The sequence below is a fragment of the Plasmodium inui genome (genome assembly GCF_000524495.1).
Source record: "Plasmodium inui San Antonio 1 unplaced genomic scaffold supercont1.1, whole genome shotgun sequence".
In the NCBI taxonomy this organism is placed as follows: Eukaryota; Apicomplexa; class Aconoidasida; order Haemosporida; family Plasmodiidae; genus Plasmodium; species Plasmodium inui.
In genome coordinates this window covers 131501-148580 of record NW_008481835.1, presented here as the reverse complement: position 1 = coordinate 148580, position 17080 = coordinate 131501, and the positions used below count along the sequence as shown (strand labels likewise).

At 45.7% G+C, this 17080-nt stretch overlaps 8 protein-coding genes across 8 annotated transcripts; 5 read left to right on the top strand and 3 right to left on the bottom strand.

Moving 5' to 3' along the window:
* Window positions 1-606: 606 nt before the first annotated feature.
* C922_00036 (hypothetical protein) lies at window positions 607-2215 on the top strand (the record flags this gene model as incomplete). Its single annotated transcript, XM_008815653.1, has 3 exons — window positions 607-685; window positions 836-1021; window positions 1155-2215. The coding sequence occupies 3 exons, from the start codon at window positions 607-609 to the stop codon at window positions 2213-2215; spliced, it is 1326 nt and encodes a 441-aa protein (XP_008813875.1).
* Window positions 2216-3038: 823 nt separating this feature from the next.
* Window positions 3039-5915, top strand: C922_00035 (hypothetical protein; the record flags this gene model as incomplete). The annotated part of the gene is made up of 6 exons (XM_008815652.1): window positions 3039-3177; window positions 3334-3402; window positions 3636-4072; window positions 4320-4496; window positions 4630-4743; window positions 4923-5915. 6 exons carry the CDS (start codon window positions 3039-3041, stop codon window positions 5913-5915), a joined length of 1929 nt encoding a protein of 642 aa, XP_008813874.1.
* Window positions 5916-5931: 16 nt separating this feature from the next.
* On the bottom strand, window positions 5932-7545 carry C922_00034 (hypothetical protein; the record flags this gene model as incomplete). Its single annotated transcript, XM_008815651.1, has 1 exon — window positions 5932-7545. The coding sequence occupies one exon, from the start codon at window positions 7543-7545 to the stop codon at window positions 5932-5934; it is 1614 nt and encodes a 537-aa protein (XP_008813873.1).
* Window positions 7546-8342: 797 nt separating this feature from the next.
* C922_00033 (hypothetical protein) lies at window positions 8343-9392 on the bottom strand (the record flags this gene model as incomplete). The annotated part of the gene is made up of 1 exon (XM_008815650.1): window positions 8343-9392. One exon carries the CDS (start codon window positions 9390-9392, stop codon window positions 8343-8345), a length of 1050 nt encoding a protein of 349 aa, XP_008813872.1.
* A 1581-nt stretch (window positions 9393-10973) lies between these two features.
* C922_00032 (hypothetical protein) lies at window positions 10974-11469 on the top strand (the record flags this gene model as incomplete). Its single annotated transcript, XM_008815649.1, has 2 exons — window positions 10974-11129; window positions 11314-11469. The coding sequence occupies 2 exons, from the start codon at window positions 10974-10976 to the stop codon at window positions 11467-11469; spliced, it is 312 nt and encodes a 103-aa protein (XP_008813871.1).
* A 2068-nt stretch (window positions 11470-13537) lies between these two features.
* On the top strand, window positions 13538-13965 carry C922_00031 (hypothetical protein; the record flags this gene model as incomplete). Its single annotated transcript, XM_008815648.1, has 2 exons — window positions 13538-13648; window positions 13786-13965. The coding sequence occupies 2 exons, from the start codon at window positions 13538-13540 to the stop codon at window positions 13963-13965; spliced, it is 291 nt and encodes a 96-aa protein (XP_008813870.1).
* A 341-nt stretch (window positions 13966-14306) lies between these two features.
* C922_00030 (hypothetical protein) lies at window positions 14307-15409 on the top strand (the record flags this gene model as incomplete). The annotated part of the gene is made up of 6 exons (XM_008815647.1): window positions 14307-14400; window positions 14487-14527; window positions 14630-14785; window positions 14958-15026; window positions 15189-15225; window positions 15381-15409. The coding sequence occupies 6 exons, from the start codon at window positions 14307-14309 to the stop codon at window positions 15407-15409; spliced, it is 426 nt and encodes a 141-aa protein (XP_008813869.1).
* A 96-nt stretch (window positions 15410-15505) lies between these two features.
* Window positions 15506-16514, bottom strand: C922_00029 (3R-hydroxymyristoyl ACP dehydrase; the record flags this gene model as incomplete). Its single annotated transcript, XM_008815646.1, has 2 exons — window positions 15506-15642; window positions 15920-16514. 2 exons carry the CDS (start codon window positions 16512-16514, stop codon window positions 15506-15508), a joined length of 732 nt encoding a protein of 243 aa, XP_008813868.1.
* Window positions 16515-17080: the final 566 nt, after the last annotated feature.

Here is a 17080-nt window from a genome sequence, read left to right as displayed (position 1 = left end):
AAAAAAATATATGTTTGTAAGGTTGTAAGATTGCAAAATTGTAAGAAGAAAAAAGTTAACCTTTGCTTGTTACACGCATCCGTTGATTATAAGTCTTACCAGCTTTTCGTTTATTTGAGGAGGAACGTTCCTTTTTCGTAGTTACCACTTTATTCTGCTTTTTTTTTTCTTTTTTTCGTGTTTCCGCGTGTGTGCGGTGTGGAGTACAGCTGTTCCTTCCCAGGCGAAGGGGCACAATACAATAGTTACCCATTTGCTAGCATAGCACCACGTAAAGGAACAACGTCCCTTTCTGTGAAACGGGAGTGGTACATGGTTGCTCCAGGGATATAATTCCTCGATTGATTCGTTCAGTTGTCATGCCAAGAAGGGCTTTTTTGTTTTTTCCCCATCTTGGCTCTCTTTACGGCTTACCCTTTTTTTCCCTTCCACCCCCCCCTACGTGTGACATTATACAAACTTTAAGTGATACTGGGGAGTGGAGAGAACGGGGGAGCTGGTCTCTGCCAAAGCGATCACATACAATAGCAGCTAATCGGCGGCTAATCAGACGTTGCTGCCACCCCCAAACGGGTGTCCCCCTTACTTTTCTTCCCCCCTGCTACGATGGAGTACACACCAAATGAAGAAAAGAGGACAGACTACTTCGGCGTCATAACGAATTTATTAAATTACTTCTCACTGGGTACTATTACGTCATTTGTTCATTTGGAGAGCGACCTCGTCCCCGGAGTAGCGTCCTGAAATTAGACGCCAGGGGGATTTATCGAGTCTTCCTCACCCCCTGCAACCTATCTCATATCGCATTTTTTTCTTCTTTTTCGCTCAATCAAAGGCATTGATGATACGGTAAACCCACAGGTCAACTCGCCCGGCGTGCAAAAAGATGGCAGAGGAGCAACCCGTCACCGACGAAACAGCATACAACAAGTAGTTTACAATTTGAAGTTGAGGAGAGCATCCGACTTGAAGACCTCCACTCGGTTTGGCTTGGACGCCCCGGCGATGCACGACAGAAAGGGTACGTTCATGTGTGCAGTCACATTTGTGTCCGTTCTTGTTCCCCCTCTTGAACCGTTGCAACTTCCTTGGCGTTTACATTTCAGTTTATTCATTTGTTTCTCCACCCATTTGTCATCAATTCCGCATCGTAGGATTCGAGAAACAACGCCAAGAAGAAGACAACGCTTCGACTAACGTGCACCCCACGAAGTGCGAGCAGGCGCCAAACACAAGAGACAGCTCGGTGGAAAATTGCCTGAACGGATCAAGTGAAAGAAGAAAGAAAAAAAAAAAAAAGAAAAAAAATGCAAAAAATAGGGATAACCAGTACACTTCCAGTTTTGATCTTTCCGGGGGGGAATTCTTTCAACTGAAGGAGCAGAGTGGGGGGGAAGACTCCGAAGTGGAGAAACGTAAAGAGGAGCGGAAGAAAAAGCGTGAAAAGGGCAAGAAAAAGTCGAAGAAGAAAAGCAAGAGGAAGGAGGAAGAGGAAAAGACGAAGGAGAAGACCGCCGAAGCCGACGACACCGGCCACGACGCAGAAAACGCTGATCACTCTGAACTGGATCGGGGGATCGAGGGGAAAAAACGAAACGGAGTATGTGACAAAACGGGTGATGGTGATGAACCCCACTGGGAAGAGGAAGCAGTTAACATGGGAGAAGACGCAGGGGGAGGGGTGTGCGTGCTCGAAGAAACGAAGAAAACGAAGAAAATGAAGAGCGTGAAAAAGACGAAGAAGAAAAAGGCAAGGCGGGAAGAGATGCAGGTAGACGAGACGAACTCCATTGAAAATGACTCCGCTGAAAATGGCTCAGCTGATATGAAACCCGTGAGGCGTACGAGCGAACCGAGGAATCCATCAAACACAACAAAAGAAAAACATAACAATGTTCGCAAGAGGAGAAACACCACAGTAAGTAGCAGCTTCGTTCAACCGCCTCAAAGCAGCAACTCCGATGAGCCAAATTTCCTACACGGGGTTCACGAGGCCGAGTCACAAAAAAAAGATTTCGTAAAGGCGCAGGATAAAGTAGCCATAAATTACATTTCGGACAGCAAGAAGAGTTATATCAGCATACGGAGCAGTAATAGAGATAAGGATGATGTGATACAATTACCCAAGTTGAATTTATCAACGCGAGGGGGTGGGTCTTCATCGGGTGAGGAGAATGAGACGACGGACGAGGGGGATGTGCTCTCACTCCATTAGCGCAGCTGCATCAGTGAAAGCCAATAATTTGAGGAAAATTCCCCCTCTGTTGTTCTGTGTGCGGGAAAGAAGGTCATCGGAGGACATATATGAGCACACACGGTCCTACAATTTTATGCCCGGGAAAGAAGCCAATGAGTGCTTCATAAAAGTACAGAATGCGCATTGCAAACATGAGGATGCCACAAACAAATGTCGTTTTATTTTAAAATTTAAGTTTTTTTTCTGTTTTTTCCGTATAAAAATTAAGAAGCATAACTTTATGTTCAATTATTTTTTTCTTTGTGGAAAATGAGCTACACAGTGGGCACAACTTGGTCAAATTTTCCTTCCTCCCCCGCCCCCCAGAAAAAAAACAGAAAAAAAAATGAAAAGGGGGGCCCTTCAAGAAATGTTCCCGTTGCACATGTAACGACTGTGCATGGAGGTGAGCGACATAAATAAGGATACCCCTTTTGGGAAGGTATGCACATATGAGGGGGCCAAAAAAATAAAAGGCTGGGGGGAGGGGTACCGTAAAGAGAAGATGTTTCAACTTTTCTCCAAGTCGTTCCGATTCTGCGCGCAGTTGCCGATTACTTTCTCTATTCGTCGATGAAATTATATGGATGGCCTCTTTTCAACGTAAATTTATTTCTGCGCGTGGCGCCTCATGGAATGACAAGAAAAAAGAGTCAGTGAAGACAACTGTTCTCTTCTCTGTGCACCCCCATGCTTGTGTGTTAACGCCCCACCGACTTAACCAACCTGCCCCAATTTGGGCCCCCCTCCACCCCTCTCACACACTTAAATTATACCATGCTGTAGTTTCCGGCGAAACAAAATGAGAATACCTGAGTGTGTCCCTAGTGAGCTACCGAATGGGGGCGATATTTTATTCGAGTTGGCAAAGCGAAGAGATGAACGGGTTTACAGCCTTTTGGAACAAGACGGACGTCTACTAAACTGTCGTGACGGAAATGGTAAAGCGGAGAGTAGTGAAGCTTTGTAAATTTGTGAAGCTCTCTAAATATGTGAAACATGAGTGAGTCTCACTTGGCCAAAGGTGTGCGCTGTTCCCCCGTTGTTTTCATATCTACGTGTTTTTTTTTTTTTTTTCCCCCGTTCGAAACTTACAGGAAACAGCCTACTTCACTGGTCAGTCTTCTTAAATGACACATACCTGACGTGCTACTTGATCAAGAAGGGTAAGGGGAAAAAGGGACAAACGGAGGAGTTGCGAGGCAGGTTTAGGGAGCGTCTGAGCCACACGCTCAGCATCGCGATGCCCACTTATCACTCATTGCCTGCCATTTCCCCTCATTGTTTCTTATTCCCCCTCATTGTTTCTTATTCCCCCTCATTGTTGCTTATTCCCCCTCATTGCTACTCCTTCCTCCTCATTGCCGCTAATCCCCCCTCTTTTGATGCCACCCCCAAGGGGCGGACGTAAACGCCAAGGCGCACAACGCGCAGACGCCGCTTTTCTGGGCAGTCTCCGGAAGCAACCTTTACATGATTCACCTGCTGAGGAAGCACGGGGGAGACATATTTCAAATCGACGACAAGGGTTACAGTTGCTTAACCATAAGCACTCAATATGGGAACGTCTTATGCTTCCTCTATTTAATCCATTTGGGGGCATCATTGACACATAGAGACCTGAACAGCTGCTCCGTCGTTGACTGGGCAGCATACAACAACAATATATTTTTCCTTCGGCTGCTGTCGAGAGTTTCTCCTAACTTATTCTCCATCAATCTCAAGAATCCTGCGTCCACTCTGCACAAGGCCATCATTGGGAATGCATACGACGCGGTGGTCTTCCTGGTGCTCCACGGTCACCAGAATGTGCACGACATTGCCACGGAGGAAAACGTAAGCACAAGGGGTGGACAGAAATACACGAATGAACACAAAGATGCTAGTGACAAAAAAGACACGAGTGATCACAACCACGCGAGTGACCATTCCGGGTTCATGGCGCGTCCGCTTCTGAATCACGCATCTAAGTGACCCCCACATGGAGGTGCTCTAATTAGAAAAAAAAAAAAGAAAAAAAAGAAAAAAAAAAAGACGCAACTGAGTGACAACGCTAGACCATTTGCACCCCTTCACATTAAAGAAAACCGCTACCCAGTTTGTCGAAGAACATAAAGATAATGTGGACAGAAGAATCTACGAGTTTGTCACTTGCAGGAAGGTGCAGAAGCTGTGCAGGAGGCGAGGCAAGAAAGAGGATCCGACTTTGTATGAGCCCAGTGGGACGATCGGTCCCTACGCGATTTCGAGAAGGAAAAAGGTAATCGTGCGGAGCAGCAGTTGGTTCTCCTCACCGGAGGCATCACCTGAGTAGCCGCTTCCCTTCACCAGAGGCGTCACCTGAGTAGTCGCTTCACCCTACTTATGGTTGCTTCCCCCTCCCCCCCCGGTAGCTCTCCACCCTGCGCAAGATCCGCGATGTGTTCACCCAGAACAAGACCCTGCTACTCTACCCCGCCATGATCATCCTATCGCATGTGTACATGTCCTTGATACACTTTTTTTACGTGAGGAGAAAAATGCATAGGAAACGCGATCCTCATTTTTAAGACAAAAAGAGGGAGGATAAGAGGAGCAGCGAAAAAAAGATTGCACTGATTCGCATGAAACTCTCAGGGGGCGTTGCCAAAACGTGTGTCCTCTTACTGCCTCAGAATTGCCTATATTTTTTCCCTTCTTTTTGCAGACTAGAGGGGCGTTCCTGGGGGAGATCCCCCTGTGGGACGCCGCCCACCCAGTGCTACTCGTGCTTTACTACATGGTCGTTTCGAGCGACCCTGGCTATTTAGAGGGCGAGGGAGGAAGTGCCCCATGCGATATGAAAGGGGATAAAAAGGACCCATCGCACCCCCCCGAAGTGGACACCACCAGAAGCACAAATTTGACTTTTCAAAAAATTATACAAAATGTGAAAGAAGAAATAAAATCGTATGAAGAAAAAAATAAATTAATCTCATTTTGCGAAAAGGTAAAATGGGAAAACATCAGCCAAGTGAAAAATAGTTTGCAGATAAAGTTGGATGCACAGGGATTCGAAGTAACCTCATTTGACGTGAAGAAGTTGTGTCCTAGTTGCTTCCTCTTTAAGAACTTACGATCGAAGCATTGTCGTTTCTGTGGAAAGTGTATTGATATATATGACCATCACTGCATATTTACGCTAAACTGTATGAGTGTAGACAACGCAAAGGTCTTTTTAATATGGATCGTATCAAATCTTTTATTTCATTTTTGGAAAATATACCTACATATGTCTCTGTTTATGAGGCTGAATTTTTCATCTTCTCGATTGCTTTTCCGAGGAGTCACGCTATCGGTAGTCCTGATGAGTACGCTGCACTTATACTTCATGGGGGTCATTTTCCTAAGGTCGATGCTAAACATTTTAGAGAATATCACATCCAATGAGAAGTTTAAAATGTATTCCTCCAATACTTTTTTTTTGTACGAGTTGAAGAAAGACAAGAATAATGAACCCGTTGTCATCCGCAGATTCAAGAACCCGTTTGACCGAGGGGCGCTTTTTAATTTGATTCACTTTTTTACAAAGTCTAAAGATCATTTGTCCAGCCCGGAGAGACAATTCATTCGTGTGGACGAGAGTGTGCAGAGCGCGCCGGTGAGGGCCTTCGTGGAGAAACTGAATGTGGAGCTCCGTCGGGTTTATGCCAAGCGGTGATGCTAAGCCATATAAATCACTTCGCAGAATGCTGAACTGAGTTGACTCCCTCACCAGAGGAGAAAAAATTCAGACAAATGACGTCGGAAACATCCCGTATAGAGAAATCCTTCGTGAGGATACATATCCAGCAGGGTCCCCTGTCAGCACTGAATTGATCTGCAAGGTGAGCCAAGAAGCGCTCTACCGTTCGCTTCCTGAGCCTGTCCCTTCCCGTTTTGATCACATAGTAACTATTGTTAGTGTCCACCCCGCGGGCATATTCCCTTATAAGCCACTCTCCCTCTTGGCAGAGGGGTACCAACTTTTTATTTAAAAATGTAAAAGGAGAGCTCACTAGTTTATGCTCTCTGGGTACATCAATGACGTACTCCATTAAGGGCAGGTTGTTGGAGCCAATGAATTTTCCGCTCCAATTTAAATTAGCATCATATGTGTCCACTGAATAGAGAGTACCATCACTGTGGTGGTCCCTTTCCCACTCGATGCAGTACCTCCTCGTATTGCTTCTTCGATAGGAAGTCTCACTGGGAAGGAGCGAATCCCTCTCTTCTGAGTCGGCCAAGTCGTGAAGACCCTGTGTGGTTATAAGGATGTTGGGTAATTTCCTCTTTAGGCAAATTTTGGAAGACAGAATTGGCACTTGCTCATTCTGCATCGAATTTAATCTGAACAGAGACATGTGATGCTGCTGCGGGAGGCTTAACAAAGTGGTGTTCTCTCTTTGGGGATCCATACACAATGGCGTCAGTGCGTTTAGTGCGTTTCCCGCCTTTTCTTCGTCCTCCGGGCACACTCTCCACTGCTGCCGAGGGGGGCATAAACTGGCCTCTCCTTCGCGTGGAGAAGTTTCTCCTTCGTCGGGGCTTTTTTCTTCCTCTTCTTCTCCCCCGCTGTGGACGATCTTCGACGGGAGCAGCAAAGACATGTTATTAAAAACCCAGTTGCGAATTGCGAAGTGGTCAATGTCGAACTGGTACTTTCCCAAATTGAGAAGTCTTTCCCTTTCGTTAAGGAAGTAGAGCACTCGATATTTTTGGTCCCGTTCTTCGTGCTTGATCTCCCGGCGGAGGTACAGATACATGTACAGGTCTAGCAGTTGGGTGGCGTTATCGTCATTTTCGTCTTCGTTGTTATCGTCATCTTCCTTTTGATCGTCTTCCTTATCGCCATCTTCGTGATGCCCCCCCTGTGCATCTCCCCCTCCGCGCAGTAAAAATGAGAGGACCACTCTCTCCCTCTTATTGCCTAAAAGAAAAATGGCCACTTCTTCCAGGAGGTCACTAGCGCTGTATATGCAGCCATCTCCACATGCGAAATACAGATCACTTTTTCCTTCCTCTGTTTTGCACTCTTGGAGAACAACCATTTCGAGGTAGCGAACTCCTAAACACAGCCGTTCATATATGATCCCCTTCGCTTGACAGGGGGGGAAATTATTTTCACATTTTTGTGGGTCCTGTCCACTAAGCCCCTCACCCCCTGTTGTGTTGCGTATCCCGTGAATGCACAAGATTGACTCTTTCCCCTTTTTCCGCTCAGACAGGGAGGACATCCACTGCTTCAGGTGGACTACCCCTTGGTTCCTGTCCTCCCCCTCTGCGTCTTCTCCACTTTTTGTGCACTCCATCACTCTTCAGTCTGGAGGCTCTACGCGGTGTGCCTATTCTTTACTGCAAATTCCGCAGGCACTCCACTCGGCTTGCAGTTGGCTCTTTTGTCCCTTCACTCGCACGCCTCAAAGTTGGGGCGGGTATTCATATATATACACATGTGAGAGGTTAACTTGTATTTTTTTCTCTCTCTCTTTTTTTTTTTTTCCTATTTTTGTTACTTTCCAGTGGGTACCCCTCTTCGGCTTTCTCTCTTTTTTCAAATGTTTCGATTTAAAGGAGTTCACGCGGTGGTTGCCGGGGGGAATGAACAGAACAAGCCTCCTTCCCGTGCCCATGCGGGGGGAGAAAAAAGAAAAAAAAAACAAACACACAGGTGCCGCTTCGTAAAGTGCAACTAAGTAACACACCTGAGTAATACACATGCTCACAAATGCAGACACACTTATGGTGTGCGCTTCGCGAGGCCCATGTCAAATCCCCTCCGATTTACAAATTGAGGAACCCGCCCCCGTAGTGACTGGGAGGGGGGAAGACGTATACGCACGTTTGAATTTTTGAGAGGAAAAAAGAAAAAAAAAGGAATTCACATAAATTGGGAGACATAAAAAAAAAGAAGAAGAAAAAAAAGGAACAACAAACAGGAAACATTCGCAGGAGTTCATCTCGGGTAACCCATTTGAACCATCCTGGTGGGGGTGGAAAAAAAGAAGAAAAAAAAAAAGGAAAACTTTCCTTCACGCTCGTCCATACGACTTGTCACTTTTTTCGTCCCGTTTTTGACACACAGAGGCCCTCACGATTGCACTCCAATTTAGGTGTCTCCATTTCCCCCTCCAGGCTGCGGGGGGTCCGCTTCCGTCTGGGATGCTGCTGAGGGGGTTTCCACGTCAGGGTTGGGGCAACTTGGAGTTGCATCTATTGGGGGCATTGACCATCCTTGGTCACTGCTCACCCTGTTTTGACTTGATTCCCCACTATGCAGTTCGATTGGTTCGTCGCTTCTGTTCTGTTCACCCCCCTCTTCGGCGCCGCTGACCCCTGTTGCGACATCGGAAAGAATCAGAAAATCATCTATTTCTTTGTCGTGGAAACTGTACGAGTCGTCATGCTTGTGGTAAATGTCAATATACTTTTTGTTAATGCTGCTCTTTTTGGAGGTTCTCATTTTGAGGGAGCTTTCTTTATCCGGTGAGAGGTCATCCATGGGAGAGTTTTCTTCTTTCACGGGGGAGGCATGAATGGCTGCGACCCAATGTTCGTCCTCCTCCAGGCCGTCATCCCAGGTCTGTCCAGCTGCGCAATGGGGATGGTTCGCCTCGAGTGGATACTCCGCACTGTTCTCAGCCGTTTGGAAGTCCCCATTGTTCTCAGCCGTTTGGAAGTCCCCCTTCTTTTCAGCCGCTTGGCAGTCCTGGTAGCCCCCTTCCAGGGGGGAATCCGCCATACCGTGATCCCCATTATCCACTTGCACATTGTCAGACGCGATGTCCTCCCCTTCATCGAGCGACATCCCAACCTGATCCGTGTCAAACGGGTTGATCACACCGCTTGAGAGAGGGTCTATAATTAAAAAGTTTGGCAACGTATACATATTTTGGTCTCCTTCACCATAAAGTAATTTCCCTTTTTCTTCTTCATTAATAAATAGTAAGTTCCATGTTTTTTTTAAAATTTTAAAAAAAGAACTCTCATCAATTTGGTTTTTGTGGTTGACAAAGATGTCTCTGCTGTTCTTATCGTCACTCCACCGTTTGCAGCAATTTTTTAGTTTCCTCTTGGTGGCCATATTTTCCGTGTAGTACTCTTCCCCCTTGCTCTCCGCGGCTAGGTGGTTCGCGTCGAATTTGTTTAAGCAATCCATGGGGGGCGAAGCAGAAAGGGAGAAGCAAACAGGAGGAAGAAGAAAGGGGGAAAAGCAAAGTGGTAAGCAAAAATAAAGTAACCAATTGGTAGTCTTTACACCATAGAGAAATTCCTTTTCCTTCCTTTTAAGTTGTGAGAAAAAAAAAAACTGCTAAGATGTAACGTCAAACTGGTAGGGAACCAAAAGAAAAGAAAAAAAAAATTCAGAAAGGAATGCAAACGAGTGAACTACTTTCTCACCGGGGACGGCAAATTACATTCTCCGTTTTCCGTTCTTTTCCCTCCGATCTGTGTGCTGTGTACGTGGGTGGGAAAAAAACACAACCGGTTGAGCGGAAAAGAGGAACCAACGGCGCCGAACTGAACCACGTCGAAACTGTCCTAGCTGAACCGCTACCAGCTGAACAGAGCGGGGGCCTCCCAGTGGCCACTTCTCTTCCCGCATGCAGGGAGAAGGCACCCCCTTGGGGAGAATAAATGAGTGGGAATTTTTTCCAACCTGGTACTCCCTCCTTCCTATGGAAAGTTCGCCCCGCGTGAGGCAAAAACCCGTTGGGGCATAGAAGTTTCAGGCTAAGAGGTGGAGATTACTTAGTTCACCTTTAGTTAGGGCAACTCCCCTATCGTGAGAAGTCACGTACGTTTGGTTAGTCTACGTGTGCAGGGGGGGATGGAGTCTCCCTGACCTGACGTGTTCCCCGCCTTCCCGACGTAAACGAGTGTGCACATATGTATATGTCCCTTCAGTGGACGTGGGAAACTTGCGCATAGGTCGCTTCTGCGCTTTGAAAAATTTAAGTGTAAGCGGGGAGAGGGGGACACCTCCCTGGTGCGGCGTGAGGGGCAAGGGAACTCAGTCAATTCGAGGGTCTATGAAACACGTGCCAAACTGGACGGTATGCACAGTTTACGCGGGAAAACGGGGAAGGAAAAGACTGAAGGGGGAAAAAAAAGATTATTCATTTTTTTTCTCTACACAGAGTTCTGAGCGAAAAAATGCAAAAAGTGGCGGCACATAAAAGTGGATTTCACTGCGAAGAGTACACTTGGTCCTGTTTGGTCTGTTGTGGGTAGGATTAAGCAGAAGGCGATTTTTTTTTTTTTTTTGCCACTCTTCCAAGATGGGGTAACATATGAGTATTTTCTTTTTTTTTTACTCAACAAAATGGGTAAGCCAAAAGAGGGAGGAAAAGAAAAAAGAAAAAGATTTAGAAGAAAGCCAGTTCGTTTCTTTTTAACGTCCTTTTTGCAGAAACGGATAAGCTAAGAGAGGAAATTTAACATTTGTCACACTCTGTAAGGTGTTTTTTCTTTTGCCAGTTCGTGCGTTACACCAGGTTGGAAAACGACTGGGGAGGTACCTCTACTCAGTAGTCGCTTAAATAATAGCGTCCCTCCTAGGAACAACAAAAAGGAGAAGATGAAATAAAAAAAGCTGCTTTGCTTTGCTTCCATTTCGTGAGCGCATACAAAGAAGGACTGTGCTATTCTTCACCATAACAATCGCTTCACTTTTTTTTTCTTTTTTTTCCCCTTCAGAGAGACAGTATTTTCCTCTTTCCTTCCCCTGTGTGCCAAAATGATTAACTTTGTTCCGTTCACTTCATTTTTTAATTCCTTTCGTTATGAGAAATTACCCAAGCGGCTGATTGAGCATGTGATTAAGGCAGGGACCTTATGCCGGACCATGCTCCCCGTCTTCATCCCTCTATGTATGTATCAGTACATACGACAGGTACGGCCCCCAAAAGGGTTTTGAATTGTGGGCATTTCGACGCCTGCGGCAGTGGTTCCACCCCTACATGCGGACGTTCGAATGGATGTGTGTACTCTCAAAGGTTACTCCACCAGTCTACTCCTCCAGTTTACTCTACCCCTTTATTGCGCTGAGTCATTCCGCCGGATCCCCCCCCCCGCAGGTGGACAAAGAACGGTACGCAGAGGAACTGCTGTTCGAGTCAGCCCCAAGCAGTGACGTAAAGAGCTTTTACGACTCCTTAATGAAAAGCAGCGGAACGAAGAACTGGAAGATCCAGTATGACTTGTATCTCATAGATAAGGCAGTTAACTCGTGATATTTTTTTTTTTTTTTTGAGGGGAATGGAAAAAAAGGATTCATCTGATGCGTGGTGTTACTCACGTTTGACAGTATTTCGTCCACTTGGGTCAGGGCGACCAATATTCGGATGTGTCTATGCCAATATGTGTGCCCTCCCCCCGAATATTCGTCTATGGTAGATCCAGGGGGACGATATTTTACCCCTAGGAAAACGTGTCGCTGGAGCGTGGGTGAGCAGTTGCCAAATGCTGTTTTGCCCCCACCATCCATGATGCTCCATGTACATTTAATCACGTTTCGTCTTTTTTTTTTTTTTTTTTTTTCTCCCTTTTGCGCCATTCCATTTGCTACGTCCTTCTTGATTTACTCCCTGATGGGACGTTTTGCCGAGGCGACCAATAAGCCCGCTACTCAGGCACTACACTACACACAATGTGAATAACGCGTACTTCGGGGCAGGGTTTGTACGGTGGGAACGATTCGTTCCCGTCTTTCCCGTTTTCCTCTTTCAAAACGAATTCATTTGGAAGGGGTGGAGGGAGGAGCTATCCACGTGGACACCCCCTCACACCTCCATCAAAGGGTGACTCATTTGTGTAGGACAAAGAAAACACACCAGGGTTCATTTCCCCTTCCATTTTGGCTCTCTTGAAATGGTTAAGTTTGCTTCGGTGGGAAGCCAAAGAATAGACGACGGAAGGTGTACGTACAGGGGGGGGGGGGGGAGGTTGATACCTATGCATATCTATGCACCTCCGTGTGTGTAGGGAGGAAGCGAAGTAAGAGTTACATGGTGGCCAGCCCAGAACAGGTAACCCTCCAGGTGTCGGTTTGTTCAGCTTCGCAAAGTGTAACATCCACTCTGTTTCTCTCTACGTGAAGCAGTTTTATTCCTTTTTAGGAAAACATTCCCTCGTTGTGGCCCCCCATTTTGTCTGCACCAATTTTGACTTCAACTTCACTTCAATTTTGACTTTAATTTTTTCTTTCTGTTGACCCCTTCGTGCGCGCTTATCACCTGTTGGTCCTTCCTGTCATCACGATGAAGAGGCAAACGCAGGGACTGCTCCTGGTTTGCTTGCTCACCTTTTTGGAGGCGTCCTTTTGCCTGTCCTTGTTCAGCAAGAGCGTATTTCCGCGAGAGTGTAATCTGGGAAAAGGGAAAAATTAAAATAACGAAATGTGGGAAAATGGAAATGAGAAAATAGGAAAATGAGAAAATAGGAAAATGAGAAAATATGGAAAATGAGAAAATATGGAAAAATGGAAAAATGGGAAAAATGAAAAAATAGAAGAATGGAAAAATGAAAAAATGAAAAAATGGAAAAATGGAAAAATGGAAAAATGAAAAAATGGAAAAAATGGAGAAAGGAAATTTTCTCCCGAGGTACAACCCAGCTTCCCCCCCACCGTAGGAACATTTCCTCTTATGTGCTTGTCTTTCCCCCCCTTTTGCAATTCCGCACTTAGTTACTAAAGCCGTGGAGAGGCACCTTCTGGAGGACTACGGAGGTTTGGAAATGTCTACCTACGAGCGGTTCCCCTCTACGTGTCTTGCATCGCGCTATGATGTAAGCTTGGCATTCCAACACATCTGCACTTACCCCCCTCTGTGTACCTAATTAGACAGGGATGTCCAAGTGTTTAGGTTCGTATAAAGAGGGTGACAAGGAGGGCAACAGATAATGCTCCCAACTTATATGTGCACTTTCGCCCCACCCCCCGTCTTTTTTATCCACCTCCTGTCTGTTTTTCCCCTATCCATCAAAACAACTGATGACTAACCTTTTAGGGAAATCATACGGAATTACAAAAATGAGTAAGTCAGGGATGAAAAAAGAATGTACAACCCAATTGGCACATGCCTATCGTGACAACTTTTTTTTTTTTTTTTTTTTTTCCTTTTTTTTTTTACTACGTGCAGGGACACCCACATGACCCCAGCGGAGGAAGAAGATTTAAAGGTAACCCACAGTTTATTTGGAGAGCTCCCCACATGGGCATAAATGAGTAACAGATAGATGCAGACATGCCGTGGTGCATTTTGTCACTACACGTTTAATGACACAACATAATTGTGTTCCATGAGCATAGCCTTGATCTGTATGGATTTTTTTTTCCATTTCCTCCAGGTGGCAATGAAGAAGTACGCAGGGAATAGGTTCATTCAGGAATATGAAAGTTTGATGGACGATGTTAGTTCGTTTTCGTGCTTCTCTTTCTCGCTCATTTTTTGCGCTTCTTTTTCACGCATTTTTTTGTGTGCCCCCCCTTTTTTACACATCCACTTAGCGTTCACTTCGCACCCACTCCCGTACCGACAAACGCGCAGAACTCGAAGGACTCCAAAAAGGTTTTGGCCAAGTCGATGGTCAATTTGGTTAAGCAGCAATTCGCTAAGCTAAAAGAGATTGAGGCCCAGTATGTTACGCCAAACTTGGATCAGTACAAACAGCTCACGGAGTTGAAGCCCCAGCTGCTGGTAACTGAGACGTGTCTGTCTCTTTGTTAAGCACCTCGACTGGCGCTTTCTGTGTCCGTGCACATGACATAGGGGCACACGTTCATATGCATACGTCTACCGTTTGGATGCGTTCTCCGTTGTGTTTTTTGTCCCCATACACACACACACACACCGCATATATCTGCACTTGGAGAAACAAATATCATTTTTTTGCTTTATCGTCGTGGGCTTATTCCCATTGATGAATTCACCCCGTTTGGAAACTTCAAAGGATTTAAACGCAGGTATGACGCGCAAATTCGAATGCGACAGAAGTGTGCGAAGTTGCTGGAGAAGCATAGTTTTTTTTTTTTTTTTTTTTTTTTAAAGAGAGTGGACACATGCTTAAAATGACGCACTTGTACATAACAGCGTGGAATGATAAGAAGACGGGGAGCGTTCCCATGGTGGGAAGTCACGAGGCGCTCCTGACCGTCACGAGAAGTTTAACAAAAAGGACCTATTCAAATAGCTCCTCTGTGTTCACACCGCTTTTTTCGTTTATTTATTTATTTCCCCCCCCTTAACAGACACGCCATGCAACACCGAAGCGGAATGCAAAAAATTGGAGGTGATGAATAATTGCTTTTCCTTTTTGTGGACTTAGTCAAATGATTGTTTCCCCTCGAATGGTCATTTGAATTGGCGATGTCTTTTCCTTGGTGCCTCGCAGAACATGATGAACATCTGCACGTACGTTCGGGGAGGAGCAGACTTTGCCTACGACATTTTTTTGGTGACAACACACGTCGTAACTAGCATGATGGCCGTCCTGTGCGCCTGCATTTTTATTGGGCCCGTGCATGTTTGCGCTTTGAAGAATTTTCCGGTAAGGCCTGAGAAGCAGAAAAAAAAAAAAAAAGTAAATGGCTGACTGTGAGAGGACCACTCACGTCATTGCTTTTTTTGGCAGTGCGTTTACCACGTCGTCCACTACTTATCTTATTGAGTGTGCCTTTTTGCTTCCCCCATTTATTGACCCCCTTCACTCACCACCTTAGTACACGTGCAAACTGCCGTACCCCGTCTTTTCAACCCTGTTTATGGCCACTTCAGCCGTGTGGGAAGTGGTAATTGCTCAAAATAGGAAGAAGAGCTCTTCTTCTTCCTCTGCAAGCATTCGAGTTGGAGGCAATAAACAAGTGTCAGCGAATTCGGATAAATTGTAATTGTGAGCACTAGCTAGGGGGACAAACAGCTAGCCATTTTTTTTTTTTTTTTTTTCTGTTCAGGTAAAAGCTGCAACGGCGATGTGCAGGGTGTATGGTGGTAGGAAAAAAAAAAAATAAATAAAATAAACATGCATATGGATATGCGTATATATAAGCACATACACGCGCAAACGAATCGGCTGGCGTGCTCATTGGGACAGCTTCATTTGGAGATACAGTGGCCCATCCGTTCTTCTCCCCCTTTCTGCGCAGATCTGTCAGTGATGTCCAAAATGGCCTGAAGGGGCGAGATGATACTTTGTCCCCCCTGCTCGCCTTGCCGAGGTCTAGATTCTTAAACGAATTCGATTAAAATAATTGTTTCGCCTTTAACTGCCTCATCTTGCTAATGCGAAGGTCATTTCGGCAACCTTGAGAACGACGTGCCCGCCCACGTAGGCGCACCCCCGCAGTTTCGCGACCCCGAGGGTGGGCTTGAAGGAAATTTGCTCCACTTCCATTACGAGCGTGTCGCCTGAACAGTTCAGAAGAAAAAAAGTGGCGCGGTGTACGTGTAAAAATGGCAGCTGCAGTTTTGCTGCGCGGGAACACAACCGAGAAAGTTCCATCATCGCAACGTCTTAAGAATAAAGGAAAATTACTGATTGGTGCCCCCTCAAAGTTGCAACAAAACGGATGTGCACATATGACTGTTTCTTTTTTTTTTTTCTTACACGCAGTTATTCCCAAACTGCGATGCAGACAGGAATTGCACACACATCTGTATGCATGTACTGGAAGAGTAATTTAACCTGGAAGGACTGGCTTCTTCCAGCGGACGCCGTCCACCCCAGCGAATAAAAATAAATTGTCCCTCCGACGATTTTCTTCATCTGTGAGGCATAGTATCCCCCCCAATTGTGCTAAGGCTTCTACTTGTAAAACGCCTGGCATAATAGCCTTGGCAGGGAAATGGCCATTGAAAAATTGTTCATTAGCGGAGACTTGTTTGATGCCAATTATTTTTTTATTTCTTTCTACATGGATTACTCTGTCAACCAATAGGAATGGGTACCTATGTGGAAGTACAGTTTTTATTTCCTCAATGTTGATGGTGTCACCAGCATCGTATGACATGACAGACGAGATGTGTTTCCCATCGATTTGTTTATTCTCGTTTTCTTCCACTGCGGATAGCTTCTTATTTATATTTTTTCCCATTCCTTGGTTATATTTTTTCGCGCTTGCTCTTTTCTTGGGGGAGAACTCCACTCGGGGGGTTAAAAACTGGTACCCTTTGTGTTTCCCCACGTCAAGACATGATGTTCTTAATGCAACGGTTGCAAAGGGGTGGGATAGGAGCCACATGAGGCAGAGGAGATGCGAGAAGTACGCGCACTTCATCATGTCGTTCGACGTGCGGGGAGAAGTCTTTCCCTTTTCAACCCTCCGTGTGTTTTAAAGTTATTTTGCACAAATGGAGGGGGAGATATACGGTGAGTGGTGTGAGGTAAGGGGTAAGCCGTTATTCTGTTGTTTGGCTGTGCGGCTATTCGGTTGTTCCTTCATCGGATAATCCTATGTGCTGCAACCTGTTGTGAGTGATTTTCCACCACCAGAAGGGCGTTTCCCCCCGTTGGGCAAAATTTACACCGTGCGTGCAAACAAGGACGAAGGTTTCTTGGAGGAAAAATGGGAATATGCCTGCCAGTATTTCACAGGGAGGGGCAGTTACATGCAAAAAAAGAAAAAAAAATGCATGCGTTAGGATTGCACAATGTGGAGCATTTTCCTTCTCCGCTTCTTCGCTTCTCCCCCTCACGATCTTGGCGCTTTCCTATCAGTGCCCAAATGATATTCTATTTGGTGCGCGCAGCAGGGGGTGAAAAAAAAAAGTCTTTTTACAAGGAGGTAGAGTTGCGCAACAGGAGAGAAGCACCGCTTCTAACACCTCTTGGTGTAGTGCCTACCAG